Raw genomic sequence first — 14,641 nt, 5'->3', positions numbered from 1 at the left:
TGTGAAGTAGCCCACCTCTAAGTTTCATAAGCCCCCATTAAGCTAGCTACCTCCCTGAAGGGCTTGCTAAAGAAGCCAGAACCAGGCCTGCTATAATCACCTCTTCACACTGAGTTGATAGAAGAATAGGACTGAGAGGGAGAGAGTTGGCCTGCATTTGGAGGAGCACAGTGCTCTTGACCAATGTTTTAATACGAACATTAATACATTTCACCTACTGGGAAGTATGGGATCTGGCCAAGATTCTTTAAGGGAATTGCTAGCCATGAATAAAGGAGGTGAGAGAGCGGTTATTGGGAAAAAAGAAGTTATTTATTTACACCCCCAATGAATTGAGGCTTCTAAAAACCCAAGTTCATATACAAAAAAGGAACTTACTGGCTTAATCTTTCAGCAGTTATTTATTGATTGCTTCTTATGTGCCAGGCACTATTCCAGGCACAGAGGATACAGCTTTGAAAATATTAAGCAAGGTCCCTGCTCTCCAGGAACTTGTAAGGGTCTAGGAGCAGCACTCTGTGCACTGGCTCTAAGCGCAATGCTCAACTCAATGTCATCAGAAGTTGTTTTCTGTATTTTTCAGATTTTTTTCCTTTTGTATAGGCCTAATCAATGGGCAGCCTCTTTTGTCTTGAAGGCAATGTGATCACCAGTATAGCATTTCTAATAGGAAGAGAATCTGATTTTCGTAGTCATTCTAGCAGAATGTCAGACTGTCTCAATGACCTGGCTTAGGTTAGGTGCACATCTTTGAACCTTACTGGTAAGGTCTCAGTTATTGGTAAGGTCATCATATTTGTGCAGGTTGGTCACTACAGAGAGGACAAGCAGAGGTTTAAATCCAGTGTGGAGAACACTTACCAAACCTCTGCCCGGTGCACAACTATGTCTGCAGGAAAGGGGGCCTTTTTCTAACTCACACTGAGAACTAGCGTGGTCTTGACCATGTGCTTACCCTGGAACAAATGTCAGGTGGGGTATTCTCCACATAAACCAAATGGTCTGGTCGGGGAAAGACAGTTGGGATGCCATTGCCATAAGACAGAAAGAGGGATGCTGGGCAGGCAAAAACAACAGCTATCTAGTTTGTTCCTTTAAAACATAGCAAAGCAAGGTGGTAGAGTGGAAAATACTTAGACTTGGCATTGGAAGGACTGAGTTCTAGGGGGCGCCTGGGTGGCTCAGTCAGTTAAGGGGGCACCTGGGTGGCTCAGTCAGTTAAGTGTCTGACTTCGGCTCAGGTCATGATCTCACAGTTTGTGGGTTCGAGCCCCACATCAGGCTCTGTGCTGACAGCTCAGAGCCTGGAGCCTGCTTCAGATTCTGTGTCTCCCTCTTTCTCTGCCCCTCCCCTGCTTGTATTCTCTCTCTCTCAAAAATAAGTAAACATTAAAAAATTTTTTTTTAAAAAGAAGGACTGGGTTCTAATCCTGGTTCTGGAAGCCATGAGACATTGGACAAATCATTTAAACAGTTCCCACAAAGTTGGTTTCCTTCCTTATGGAGAGAATTATTGTTCTGCCTCCCACAGACTCATTGAAAGGGAAAAAATAGGATAATGTATGAGACTATGGTTTGGAGACTCTTAAGTTTCTTACACTTAGAAAGCATTTTTTTTAAATTACTGTTGTTATTGTTGTTGTTGTTGTTGTTGTTATTTATTATATCCTCCCAGTAAGTACCTTGCCCAGTGCCCTTACACATTTTAGGTGCCCAATATGTGTTTTTTAAATGGCTGATCCATGGTATGGAAACTCATATTACTCTGGATTCTTTTCCAAAATGTTATACAAGCAAAATCTTTTGGCAAAATGTTTATTCAACATCAGATTCAACAATTCCACAATTCCAGGAACATATGAAGCAAGCTGTCTTTTTATCTCATTATTCAGGTCATAATTTAAATATTGCTTCCTCAGATAAAACTTCATGGACCATGCTCAGCTGCCCAGTCAGGGCAGGGCCTGCAACGTGTTTCACAACACTGAACACAATGTAGTCCAACAGTTACTTGTGAAACTCTTTGTTTAAGGTCTGTCTTCCTCAACTTGCCGTGAACTCCATTGTGTAGGCACCATAGCTGTATTGTTTGCTGTTGCATCCCAGTGAACATGGTACATGGTAGGAAATTAAGAAATACTAGTTTAATGAATGAGTAAATTTGTGGGATTAAGTGGTAACAAGGTCAAGTGGACTAGGAAACATACATCTAATTCCCCCTTTCTGTTTTCCTAATATCTTTTTCTAAGCCCTCCAGTGACCAGATCCTCATGACTTCTGGAACTTCTACTAAGTAGAGAAAGACGAGGTAGTTGACCAAACATGTCCATTTAAAGACATAATTGATGACCATTTAAAATAAAATCCATTCACTCTGACCTATGTAAGCCACATATCAAAATACAGAGCAAATATATTATAGCAATTTCAAGGCCCTAGTAATCATGAATTTATTCCAGAATAATAGTTCTAAACTTTACACCCATGTAAATCCTGGTATGTAGTGGTATTTTTATCTGCCTCAAAACCATGATAGAGCTAGGCAGTCTATTCCTGGAAGTGTATACATTACTCCCAGCCAGAAATTTGATTAGAGTGGTTTAGAACAGAAAAGGAGACTTTAGAGACAAATTATTCCTTCTTCTTACCCCCTTCCACCCTGAATTTCATTTACATAATGTAGCTCTTAGTACAAATGAAATGAGTCAGCATTAGGGAAGAAAAATTGGAATATGACTTCCACACCAAAGGCAATTATTTTTATTTCGTCAGCTTCAGTGATAAGTGATCTTCTAAGTAATAGAAATTTTTAAAAATAGAAATCATTGTCCAGTTAGGTTACAAATATCTGTTGTGTGCAGGATTTTAGGTTTTTTTAATTCTGGCAAAATATGCATAACATAAAATTTACCACCTTAACATTTTAAGTGTACATCTCAGTAGTGTTAAATACATTCACACTGTTGTGCAACCAATCTCCAAACTCTTTTCATCTTACAAAATTGAAATCCTATATCCATTAAACAATAACTCCCTTTACCCCACTCCCTTTATTCCCTAGCAACAATCATTCTATTTTCTGTATGAACTTGTCTACATACCTCACTGAGTTTCCAGAATCATACAGTATTTATCTTTTTGTGACAAGTGCCCCCACCACCCCACCCCCAGTACAGGCCATGCTTATTACTCAAGGGGCTTAGAGTGGAAGACCCTGCTCTTTCATTCTGGTCCCACTCCAACAACCTGGAATGGAGGTGGGAGCCACAATCTTGTTCTGAGATCCTCTGCATCACCCTCCTCTTTTCAAAATTTAATTCCCTTTGAGGGCTGGGTTGGAGTGTAGGCAAAGCAGAGGCCTTTTTACATAGTTGACCTTCCACCCTGTGGTGGGAAGTCTTCTCTCTTCCTACATTGGCATGGTGCATGGTTATCCTGGGGCCATTTTTAGCACCAGGATGATCTTCCAAGGATCCTTAGAGAGGAACATATAGCTCCTCTTGGCCCTTCCAGCTCTCTCTGTCTTCAGACCCTCTATAGGAGGGATGACTTTTACTTGCCCATTGGGCTCAAGGCAATTCCCAGTTCCTGTCCCCCCCTTACCCCAACCTCTGAGCTGCTTCTTATAGAACCAGTGATGATGATGACCCCCCCACACACGCACAAAGGCTGAGGGGGACTGCAGTGAGGTATCTCTGTCATTTTTTCAGGCATACCTCATTGCTGATCCTTCTCATACACTGGCCTAGTCTGCTCCAGAAACCTCCAAATATGGTGTAGTCACTGGTCTCTACATTCACATATACCCAAAACTCAAGGGGAGCAAGAGAGGGATACTTATCAGGACCTCCAAGTAACTCTCCTGATATCCTGCTACAGTGATAGCACCAGGAAAATTCTTCAGGTCCCCAGCTGGTAAGTAAGGAACTTACTTACTTGTAAGTACTCCTTTCTTGTAAGTACTTGTAAGTACTCCTTTCTTGCCTACCTTTGAAGCCTCCCCCAACTTCCCTCCCCATACTTCCCTACACCACCTGCTTCGAGTTTCCCCACCTATTCTGGGGATGGGAAGTGGGGGAACTCAAGGCAGGTGGTGGAGGGAAGTATGGGGAGGGAAGAATGTAACATCTCCCCTGGAATTTCCAACCAATCATCTGTCTCTTTTTTTTCTTTCTCTGCCTTCTCCTTCTCCTTCTTTCTCTTCTCCACCTCCTTCTTCCTCTTCCTCTTCCTCTCCTTCTCCCCTCCTCACCCATCTCTCCCTCCTCCCGCTTGCCCCCTCCCCCTTGCCCTCTCTTTCCTCTCCTCCTCCTCTTCCTCTTTCTCTTCTTCTTCTCATCCTCCTCCTCCTTTTTTTCCTCCTCCTCCTCCCTCATTTTCCTCTTCCTCTTCTTCCTCCTTCCCCTCCTCCCCCTCCTCCCTCTTCCCCCCACTCCCCCCCCCACCCGCTCCTCTCCCAGACCTGAGACTCCAGATGTGAGGCTGGATCCCACAACTCTGAGGTCATGACCTGAGCCAAAATCAAGATTCAGACACTGAACCGAGTCACTGAGGTGCCCTGATTTTTTTTTTTTTTTTTTTTATATAAAGTGGCTGAGGGAGGTAGGGGGCGCAGGCTGGGAGTTAGAGTTCAGGGTGCAGGGCCTGTTAGGCTACCCCTTTATAACCCCTAGTGGCTTTTGTGGCAGAAACTTCCAGTTGCCCGTGCAATAGCATTCTCCCTTCTTTTTTGAAAAGAAAGAAAGATCCTATATTATTGGAGATGGCCAAGTGCCCAGCTAAAAGAACTACATTTCCCAGGCTCCACTGCAGATGAGGAAGGCTCAAAATATATACGCAGAAGTTGTGCAGCTTTAGTAAAAACCTGATAAAGAGACGTGATTTGGTTTGGAGGTGTGAGCTTTGCTATCTTCCCGTTTGTCCTTCTTCCTTCCTGGAACATAGATATAATGGCGGAGCTCCAGCTATCAAGGGTAGAAGCCACACACCAACACTGGAAAACCCACCCTCAATGAACAACTGTGCAGAATAAATCAGATAGCCAAAGCAATGTGGCTAATATATGACCATAGGACCTGGCACAGAGTAGATATTTAATGAATGGTCCCTGGTGTTAACTGATAAACCTGGGAGAGACCTCAGGAGAGTTGTTATGGCTTTTGACCTGTCCCTTCTTCTCCAGGTTTTTATCAGTCATTGGAAGGGAAAGGGAACTCTGAATCAAATCAAGTTTTGCAACTAGCTTCGTGAATGACTTTGAGAATGTCTGGTAATGTTCAGCGCTTCCTTTTCGTTGTTGGCAAAATGAAAAAGAAAACAAAAAATCCTACCACAAAGCATGAGCATTATCCTGGAATTGCATTTATCTTAATATATTGTCACCCTCTATTGTTGACATGTGATGCTAATTTTCCATTTATGGTAATGACAGAATTTCTCTTTCAGATAATTTCTCTTTCAAATAATTTCTCTTTCAAATACTTAATTGAAGTATTAAATAGTGAGTGAAAAACTGTGCAAAAGACTTGAACACATACTTCACAACAAAGGATATCCAGGTGGCCAATAAGTGTAAGAAAAAATGTTAAACATTGTTAATCATCATGGAAATATACTCCTTGAAAGATCTACTACATATAAGTTAGAATGATGCAGCATAATATTTTTGAAAACTAACAATATCAAGTGTTGGTGAGGATATGGAGCAAGTCACATACTATTTGGAGAAATGGAAATTGGTAAAAACACTTTGGAAAAAGTATGACATTATCTACCAAAAGTGAACAGATGCATTCTCCATGACACAGAAATTCTAGTCTTAGGTATATACCCAATTCAGGCATGTGTACACAAAAAGACATGTACAAGAATGTTCAGAGTAGTGTTTTTCATAATCACTCCCAAAATGGAAGCAATCTAAATATCTATTCAATAATACCATGGATAAGCTGGTATAGTTATACAATCGGATACTATGGAAGAATGAAGATAAATGAACTACAGTTACACTCTGCAACTTGGTTGAATTTTCCAAACATAATGTTGATCCAAAGAGACCAGATGCCAAAGAATATGTACTGCAAGATTTCATTTATGTAATGTCCAAAAACAAACATAACTGTGGTGCCTGGCTTCCTGTCAGTAGAGCATGCAACTCTTCATCTTGGGATTGTGAATTTGAGCCTCGTGTTGGGCAGAGAGATAACTTTAAAAAATGAACATAAAAAAGTTATAGATGTTAAGAAGGCCATTAGCTCTGGAAAGGAGAGGTAATAATAATTGATATGGATTCCTGGCAACTGACAATGTTCTCTTTCTTGACTGAGTACTGGTTACATCATGTTTTGTGTACTTTTGCACGTGTATGTTCATTTCCAATAAAAAGATTTAAAATGAAGAGAATTGGCATAAAGAAAAATATTTCTAACTAAGGTAATATATGGAAATGACAAAATTCACAAAGGCTGTATATGAATAAATTATGTTTGAGAATTAAGGGATTGGATGATTCATGTACCTTTTGATTTGAAGATTCAGTGAAGTACTGAATTGGTTGATTTCTGCCGGGTTGACACAGGCAGTAACTATTGTAAAGCTGGTGAATGAAGACAGAGAGAGAGAGAAGGGGAGATAATACTGAGGAGTAGCTAAGAGCATGGGCTTTGTAGTTAAAATGCTTGGTTTGAATTCTTTGTGTGTGTGTGTGTGTGTGTGTGTGTGTGTGTGTGTGCACTTTTTGCCCAATGTGGGATTTGAACTCATAACCTCATGATCAAGAGTTGCATGCCCTCCAACTGAGCCAGTCAGGCACCCCTGGTTTGGAATTCTTGCATCACCACCCGTTGGATCTGTGACCTTAGGCAAATTACTGGACCTCTCTCTACTCAATTTCCACATCTTTAAAATGGGAATAATGATGGCATCCATTTCCACGCCTCTCTTCTAGCTTCTGATGATGGCTGGCAATCCTTTGCCTTCCTTGGCTTATAGATGCATCACTCAAATCTCTGGCTTCTTCTCTACTTGGTGGTCTTCCTCTGTGTGCCTCTGTTTTCTCTTTTCATATGGGCACTAGTCATATTGGATTAAGGCCCCACCCTAGTGACCTCATCCTAATTGATTATATCTGCAAAGACCCTATTTCCAAATAAAGTTACATCACTGTATCTTGGGTTAGTACTTCAACATATCTTTTTGGGTGACACAACGCATAATATGTAGAAAAATAGAAAAAAATAATATAATAAATACCCATATGACTACACCTAGATTCAGTAAATGTTAATATTTTGCCACTTTTTCTTCAGGTATCCTCTAAGATTAAAGTTATTCTCCTGCTGGTTCCTCAAAAAATTAAAAATAGAACTACCCTACGACCCAGCAACTGCACTACTAGGTATTTATCCAAGGGATACAGGTATGCTGTTTCAAAGGGACACATGCACCCCAATGTTTATAACAGTGCTATAACAATAGTCAACGTATGGAAAGAGCCCAAATGTCCATCGATGGATGAATGGATAAAGAAGATGTGGTGTATATATATATATATATATATATATATATATATATATATATATATACACACACACACACACACACACATACATATATATACAGGCACACACACACATGTATATATATACATACATATACAATGTATATATATGTATACCTATATATACAATGTATATATATGTGTACATATATATACAATGTATATATAGGTATATATATATACATATACAATGGAGTATTACTCAGCCATCAAAAAGAATGAAATCTTGCCATTTGCAACTATGTGGATAGAACTAGAGGGTATTATGCTAAGTGAAATTAGTCTGTCAGAGAAAGACAAATACCATATGAGTTCACTCATATGAGGACTTTAAGATACAAAACAGATGAACATAAGGGAAAGGAAGCATAAATAATATAAAAACAGGGAGAGGGACAAAACAGAAGAGACTCATAAATATGGAGAACAAACTGAGGGTTGCTGGAGGGGTTTTGGGAGGGGGGATGGACTAAATGGGTAAGGGGCATTAAGGAATCTACTCCTGAAATCATTGTTGCACTATATGCTAATTAACTTGGATGTAAATTTTAAAAATAAATTTAAAAACTAAACATAAAGTTATTCTCCTGCCTAAGCACACTACCATTATTGTGCCACTAAAATTAACAATAATTCCCTAATATCAACTAATGAACAGTTGCAGTAGATTGCATTATTGTTCAAAATTATTCACTTTTCCGTTCCCTGTGGGAAGATAATACATCCCTGCCCTGCAATCTTTGCACTTGACTCTGTTGTTATGCTGCTTTAGCAAACAATGTGAACAGCAAGATGTTCCCCTATGGTGCAAAAGCCTTTTGAATCATTGACTGAGTTTTGGAATAAGAAGACACATAAATCAGAACATCTGCCTGGAGCATAGCAGTAGCCAAGCCAGAAACCTGAGTGACTTGAGCAAGAAATAAATGTTTGTTTGTAAACCACTGAAATCTAGAGCTGTTTTTAACTGCATGTTTTCCCAGTGGATTTAGAACTACCTTTAATATTTTTCAGGCCAGTATACATTCCAGATTTTCACACTGTATTTTGTTTTTATGTTTCTTAAATCCGTTTCATTCTGAAACAGTGTCCTACCTTTTCCCATCCTTCCTTCCTTTCATTTTTTCTTTTTTTTATTCTTCATGAAATTTATATTTTTAAGAAGTCAGGTCCGTAATCTTATATAAGATTCTACATTGTGAATTTGTCTATTTCCTCCTGGTGTGTTTTAACCTGTTCCTCTAAGTGCTTCCTGATCTTGGTTGCAAATTAACATCACCTTGGAATATTATTATACCAGTGTGTCTGTACACCCATACCACAAATGCTACCCATCATGTTCTCTAATGCTCACACAATAACTTTAGAGGGTAGCAAGGGAAGAATTGGTGTCTTCACTTAACAAAGGGGAAATCTGAGAAAAAAAGTAACTTATGTTAGGTCACATAGTCAATATGTGGCAGAGCCAGGGCATAAATTCATGACATTCACATCCTTCCTTTCTTCATGTTGCCTTCAAACAGTTTGAGAGATTTAGATACAGATGTAGATATATGTTTCTATCTACTCCTGGATGGATATACAAGTAACTAGCAACAGCCATTGTTGCTATAGAGTTAGGAGTCAGTGAGAGACTTCATCATATATTCTTTTATATTATTTGAAAAATTTTCTTGAGGATAAAAAAATAAGTACTGAATTCAAAAGAGCTTTATAAATCATAAAGCATCATAAAAAATATTAGGGTTTAATGTTACTATTATCTACCAGCAAAAAGAAATTAAAGGTTGGGTCTTCGTGCAAAAGTTGAGTAAATTAATTTAGTAGGCCCGTGTGTCAGAATGAAATCCTATGTTTCTTTTTAAAATCACCCTTTGGAATATTTGATGACATTGGAAAATGCTCAAGGTTTAAGTGGAAAATACAAAAATCGCATAGATGTATGATTACAATTTGGTGTGTTCCCTGTGTACAAATACAAATACAAAGAGAAAAGTGACTGGAAGAAACCATTCACAATGCTTTGAAGGGAGAGGGGAAATAGGAAGTATTTTCTTATATTTTCCGGTATATCCCACATTTTCTGCAAGTTAATAAATGCTATTTAGAAAGAAAAAAAAATCACAACTAAACCTTCAAACTTGGTCAGAAAGAAAATTTTTACAAAATCTCACTTCGTGAAAGTGACTTGCTGCATGACGGAGGAGAAAATCTGACAACCGTGTGCAGTACAAAAGGTGCAATGGAACGCTTCTTACACGCCCGGAAGTGGATTAAGAACTACAAGGAGAGGCGAGAGAGATGAGGACCTCCACTACAGCTAGAGCGGCCACTAAGAGACACAGGAACTTCCGGGGCGAGGCTTTCTTGGTCCTTCCCTCCGCGGGGCGAATGTGGTCCGCATGCAAAGTGAAAGTTCGCGACTGCTGGGCCGTCACTTCCGTTACTCTGAGACGGTGCTTGAAATTGGGGGCGGCCATGGCAAAGAGCAAGTTCGAGTACGTGCGGAACTTCGAGGCTGACGACACCTGCCTGGCCCACTGTTGGGTGGTGGTGCGGCTGGACGGCAGGAATTTCCATCGGTGAGCGAGTTTGGTTTGAGGCAGCAAGGTGCCCCAGGGCTTCCGGGGAATGGAACGCCAATTGTGGCGGCAGCTCTTGGTTACCGGGTAACGCGACAGCCAATGAGCGCGTGGCATTGAGCCTCACCTACGCGCTAGCTACCAGGTGCTTGAAGGCGCGGTCTGAGTAGTTAAACTGAGGCCGAGTGCTCTTGTGATGAGCAGCTGGCCTGCGGCGCCCTTGAGCTAACACCTGTTAGCAAGGCCCTGGTGGAAAAAGTCAGTCCCCAGTGCAGCATTTCAGCTCTTCAGCCAGTTGCCCGGCTATTTAGTTAGTTCTATTTGAAGGCAGACTGCTTAGAGACCTTTTTAGATCTTGCTGTGGGCAATACTTTATAGTATGTTCTTTGATTATCAGTAACTAGCCATACGCGGGAGGAAAAATAAAAAAGAAATGTAACAGAAAGATGGGAATTTAATTCTTAAAAGTATTATTTTAATAATGGTTCTTATCACTTGTTGAGCATTTCCAAGGAGCCAGGCATAGTTATATTTGTTACCTCCCTCTAATCTTCACAAGAGTCCTGTGAAGTAAGTATACTTTATCTCCGTTTCGCAGAACAGGGAATGGAGACTTAGCAATTATGCCCCTTTTTCTCAGTTGATCAGGGCGAGAATAAAGTAGACTTCTTAAATAAGTCAGGTTGTAAGCTCTCTTCCATTCATGCCCTTTTCCCTCTATAAAGGTTTGCTGAGAAACACAACTTTGCAAAACCTAATGACAGCCGTGCTCTCCACCTGATGACCAAATGTGCCCAGACTGTAATGACAGAACTGGAGGATATTGTGATTGCGTATGGACAGAGTGATGAGTACAGCTTTGTGTTCAAGCGGAAAAGCAATTGGTTTAAAAGAAGAGCCAGGTAATTCCATGTCCTAGCTCTTGAGAATATTTCCTGTCAGCATTTGGTTTTTGCCTTTTTTAATTGGTGCCTTACAGACTGCAGATGGAATATTCCAACTGCAGAATGTATATTTCCTGTTTAGACTGTTGTACTTTTATATTTTTTTTTAATTTTTTTTTTAACGTTTATTTATTTTTGAGACAGAGAGAGACAGAGCATGAACGGGGGAGGGTCAGAGAGAGAGGGAGACACAGAATCGGAAGCAGGCTCCAGGCTCTGAGCCATCAGCCCAGAGCCCGACGCGGGGCTCGAACTCACGGACCGCGAGATCGTGACCAGAGCTGAGGTCGGACGCTTAACCGACTGAGCCACCCAGGCGCCCCTGTACTTTTATCTTTTATGTGAGCATTACATAAGCCTCTTTATCTGATTCTTTCTGCTTCATTCCTCATCACCTTAGCTTCTACATAGATCTGGCACTGAACATTAAGACTAGAAACAGACACCGTTAGAATATAATAATATTAATAATTCCTAGGTTGGCTTTAGCCAAGAACAGCCTATATGTGCTTTACAATATTGCTTAAATTTTTAATTAAGAAGGATCTCAAAATAGACAAATTTGATATTTCATTTGGCAATATATCGAAACTGTCAGAGAAAACAAAGCATATAATGAATTGCCTTTTTTAAAACAATGGTTCTCTTCCTTCCAAGGCTAAAAACACACACACACACACACAAAAACCCTCTTTAACCATAAATTCACATAACATCCTACATACAAAAATAAAGTATTAGTAAGTTACTTATTGGACTGGAAAGAGGCGGGCTGCTTAGTTTTTCTTGGCCCAGCACATTTTATCTCTTGGCTTGCTGGACACTTTGTATAATCACTCTGTTGCACACACAGGCTCTATCATGGTTTTGAATTAATATCATGTATTTTCTTTTTTTTGCTTCACCCAATGTGCCTTACTTCTGCAAGTAAGTTCATGACCCATGTGGCTTCCCAGTTTGCCTCCAGCTATGTGTTCTATTGGCGAGATTACTTTGAGGACCAGCCCCTTCTGTATCCCCCAGGCTTTGATGGAAGAGTCATAGTGTATCCTAACAACCAGACCTTAAAGGACTACCTCAGTTGGCGGCAAGCAGATTGTAAGTGAAACCAAATAAACAGATGTAGTTAAACCACCAGTTCCATATATTAGAGGTGGTGATTTGATACAGGTTTGGCACATGTGTATTTTGTTTAAATGCAGTATTTTGTATTTTTTTAATTAGTTGAAAACAATTGAAAAATTGGGAGATTCATGTAAATGTTCCCGATTTCTAGTTTTTTTGGGAAAAATCAGGAGACCGGGTAATACTAGGTCTACATTCCCACTTAGTATTAGATATTACCTATGTAGTGACTGCTGCCTTTATATATATATACACACACACACAGAAGCCAATGTGCCATAAACTGTACCATTCTCTCTTGTTCCCCATGGGTCACCTACTCTGCTTTATGCATTTATGTTCATGGTGGCCTCAGTGGGTGTTTGAATTGTGACTCCTGCCTTACACAACTATGATGACATGTTTATGAGACTTACTTATTTGGTGTATCTTGATTTTCCCAGAAAAACTGGAAAAGAGCTAGGATTAATCTAAAATAACTTTGAAAGTATTCCTAAGTTTAATGTGTAAGTTAACCAGTTTATACACAGCATAAGTGAAATGAGAGAATAAAACTTCTAGGTGATAAGTTTGTTTATACTTGATCACTTCCCCCCCATCTTCCCAGTGTATGGTTCTGGGTAAATCACTAAATGTCTCCGAGATCTCTCTCCTTTCAAGGAGAGAGGTGGAGTTCTTTTTTTTTTTTTTTAATTTTTTTTTTAATGTTTATTTTTTGAGACAGAGAGAGAGAGTTGGGGAGGGGCAGAGAGAGAAAGGGAGACACAGAATCTGAAGCAGGCTCCAGTCTCCGAGCTGTCAACACAGAGCCCAATGTGGGGCTCGAATTCACAAGCTGTGAGATCATGACCTGAGCCGAAGTCAGACGCTTAACTGACTGAATCATGCAGGCGCCCCAGAGAGGTGGAGTTCTAATGTTCTTTGAAACATGAGTATTGCATAAAGATCATATCTGTATAAACAGTGCTACTCTTTTCTCCTCACAGGTCACGTCAATAATCTTTATAATACAGTTTTCTGGGCACTTGTACAACAGTCTGGACTAACACCAGTACAAGCCCAAGAGAGATTACAGGTATAAGGTCTTAACTGCATTAATACTCACCTGGGGTTGGTTTTCTGTACACTCTCCCATGCCATTTTGTATTCTTTTAAAGCTCTCTACTGCTTTGGTTTGAAAGGATATAAAGATCTTACTAGTAGCAGCTCTGCTACCTGCTTATTCTGTGACCCCAGATGAGTTACTGCTTCTCCCTGAGTCTTAGTGTCCTCAGCTAGAAAATGGAATTGGTGACACTGGCTCTACATTCCCACGTGGTAGTGCGTGGCTGGGGCTGCATATTGGTTGCCTTCTTTAGACAGGGCACATGCTCTTTTTCATCAGTCCCACTTGGCATCTTTAACATTGTCATTCCCTGCTGGGTGCGTGTATTGTTAAGAGTATAGGCTTTGGAAGTCAAATAATTGTACTCGGGGACTTCTATTTAATTTTATCCCCTCTGCCTTAGTTCTTTATAGGTAAGATGTAAGAAGTAACAGTTCCCACTGCATAGGTTTATTGTGAGAATTAAATGGCATAAAGCACATAAACCATAATAAACACTGGCGTTCATCATTAGATGACCAGTGCTACTTATGGGATGACTAACTGAAATGAGGTGATGTGTTGTTATGGCTCTTAATATAATGCCTGGCACATTATAATTACACAATACATGTTTGTCATTAACAGTAATGGTGAAGATTTAGAGATAGCAATAATAATTGGCATATTGGTAGATCTGTCCCGAGTTTGGAAGAGCTGAGTGTAGATTTTGATGCTTATAAGAATAAAAGCAGCTTTTGGCCTTAGGCAATTTATATAATCTTTCTAAGCTTCAGAGTTCTCTCTAAAATGGAGATGGTAATGAGGGTCAAATAAGATAACATACATTATGTAGTACAGAATAGTACTCTTTCCTGTCACCCCATCCCAGTTGTGACTTTTGAAGCCAGTTGTTTGCTACAGAAGACAGTTTTATGAATTTAGACATCTAAATAAGATTTAAACTGCTCTTACAATTGAAATTCATTAGTATCTATAAGATATTTGGTAAAACCCTTCTACTTTTTTGTTTGTGGAAATTTAGATAGAGGGTGGAATGGATAGGTAGGGTGAGGGCAGAGAGCAGACATAAAAATCTTTTTATATCTTTTTTTTATTTTCTCAGGGAACTCTTGCAGCAGACAAGAATGAGATTTTGTTTTCTGAATTCAACATCAACTACAATAATGAGCCACTGATGTATAGGAAAGGGACTGTGTTGATATGGCAGAAGGTAATGCTGTTGTGTCCAAATTAAAATGGAGGTCAGAAAGAAGAGAGCCTGTGCCCATCCCAAACTTTGTGTCCCTTACCACATGTATAAAGATGTGACTCCATTGATTAACAT

General features: G+C 39.8%; 1 protein-coding gene across 6 annotated transcripts in view; it reads left to right on the top strand.

Annotated features, from left to right (window-relative positions):
• THG1L (tRNA-histidine guanylyltransferase 1 like) overlaps positions 1 to 14,641 on the top strand; it is a 32,489-nt gene that overhangs the window by 15,466 nt on the left and 2,382 nt on the right. Inside the window, exons 1-5 of one of the 6 annotated variants that reach the window (XM_015063886.3) lie at positions 9,746 to 10,140; positions 10,866 to 11,042; positions 12,013 to 12,182; positions 13,196 to 13,284; positions 14,420 to 14,527. In XM_015063886.3, coding sequence (XP_014919372.3) covers positions 9,860 to 10,140; positions 10,866 to 11,042; positions 12,013 to 12,182; positions 13,196 to 13,284; positions 14,420 to 14,527 — 825 coding nt within the window. In that variant the 5' untranslated portion in view covers positions 9,746 to 9,859. Of the gene's footprint in view, positions 1 to 9,693; positions 10,141 to 10,287; positions 10,711 to 10,865; positions 11,043 to 12,012; positions 12,183 to 13,195; positions 13,285 to 14,419; positions 14,528 to 14,641 lie in introns of those variants that run through there. The other 5 variants (XM_027077906.2, XM_027077899.2, XM_027077892.2 and 2 more) reach the window with 5 other exon arrangements.

Source organism: Acinonyx jubatus, chromosome A1, assembly GCF_027475565.1.
Source record: "Acinonyx jubatus isolate Ajub_Pintada_27869175 chromosome A1, VMU_Ajub_asm_v1.0, whole genome shotgun sequence".
Classification (NCBI taxonomy): Eukaryota; Metazoa; Chordata; class Mammalia; order Carnivora; family Felidae; genus Acinonyx; species Acinonyx jubatus.
This window is presented reverse-complemented; position numbering and strand designations above follow the sequence as displayed.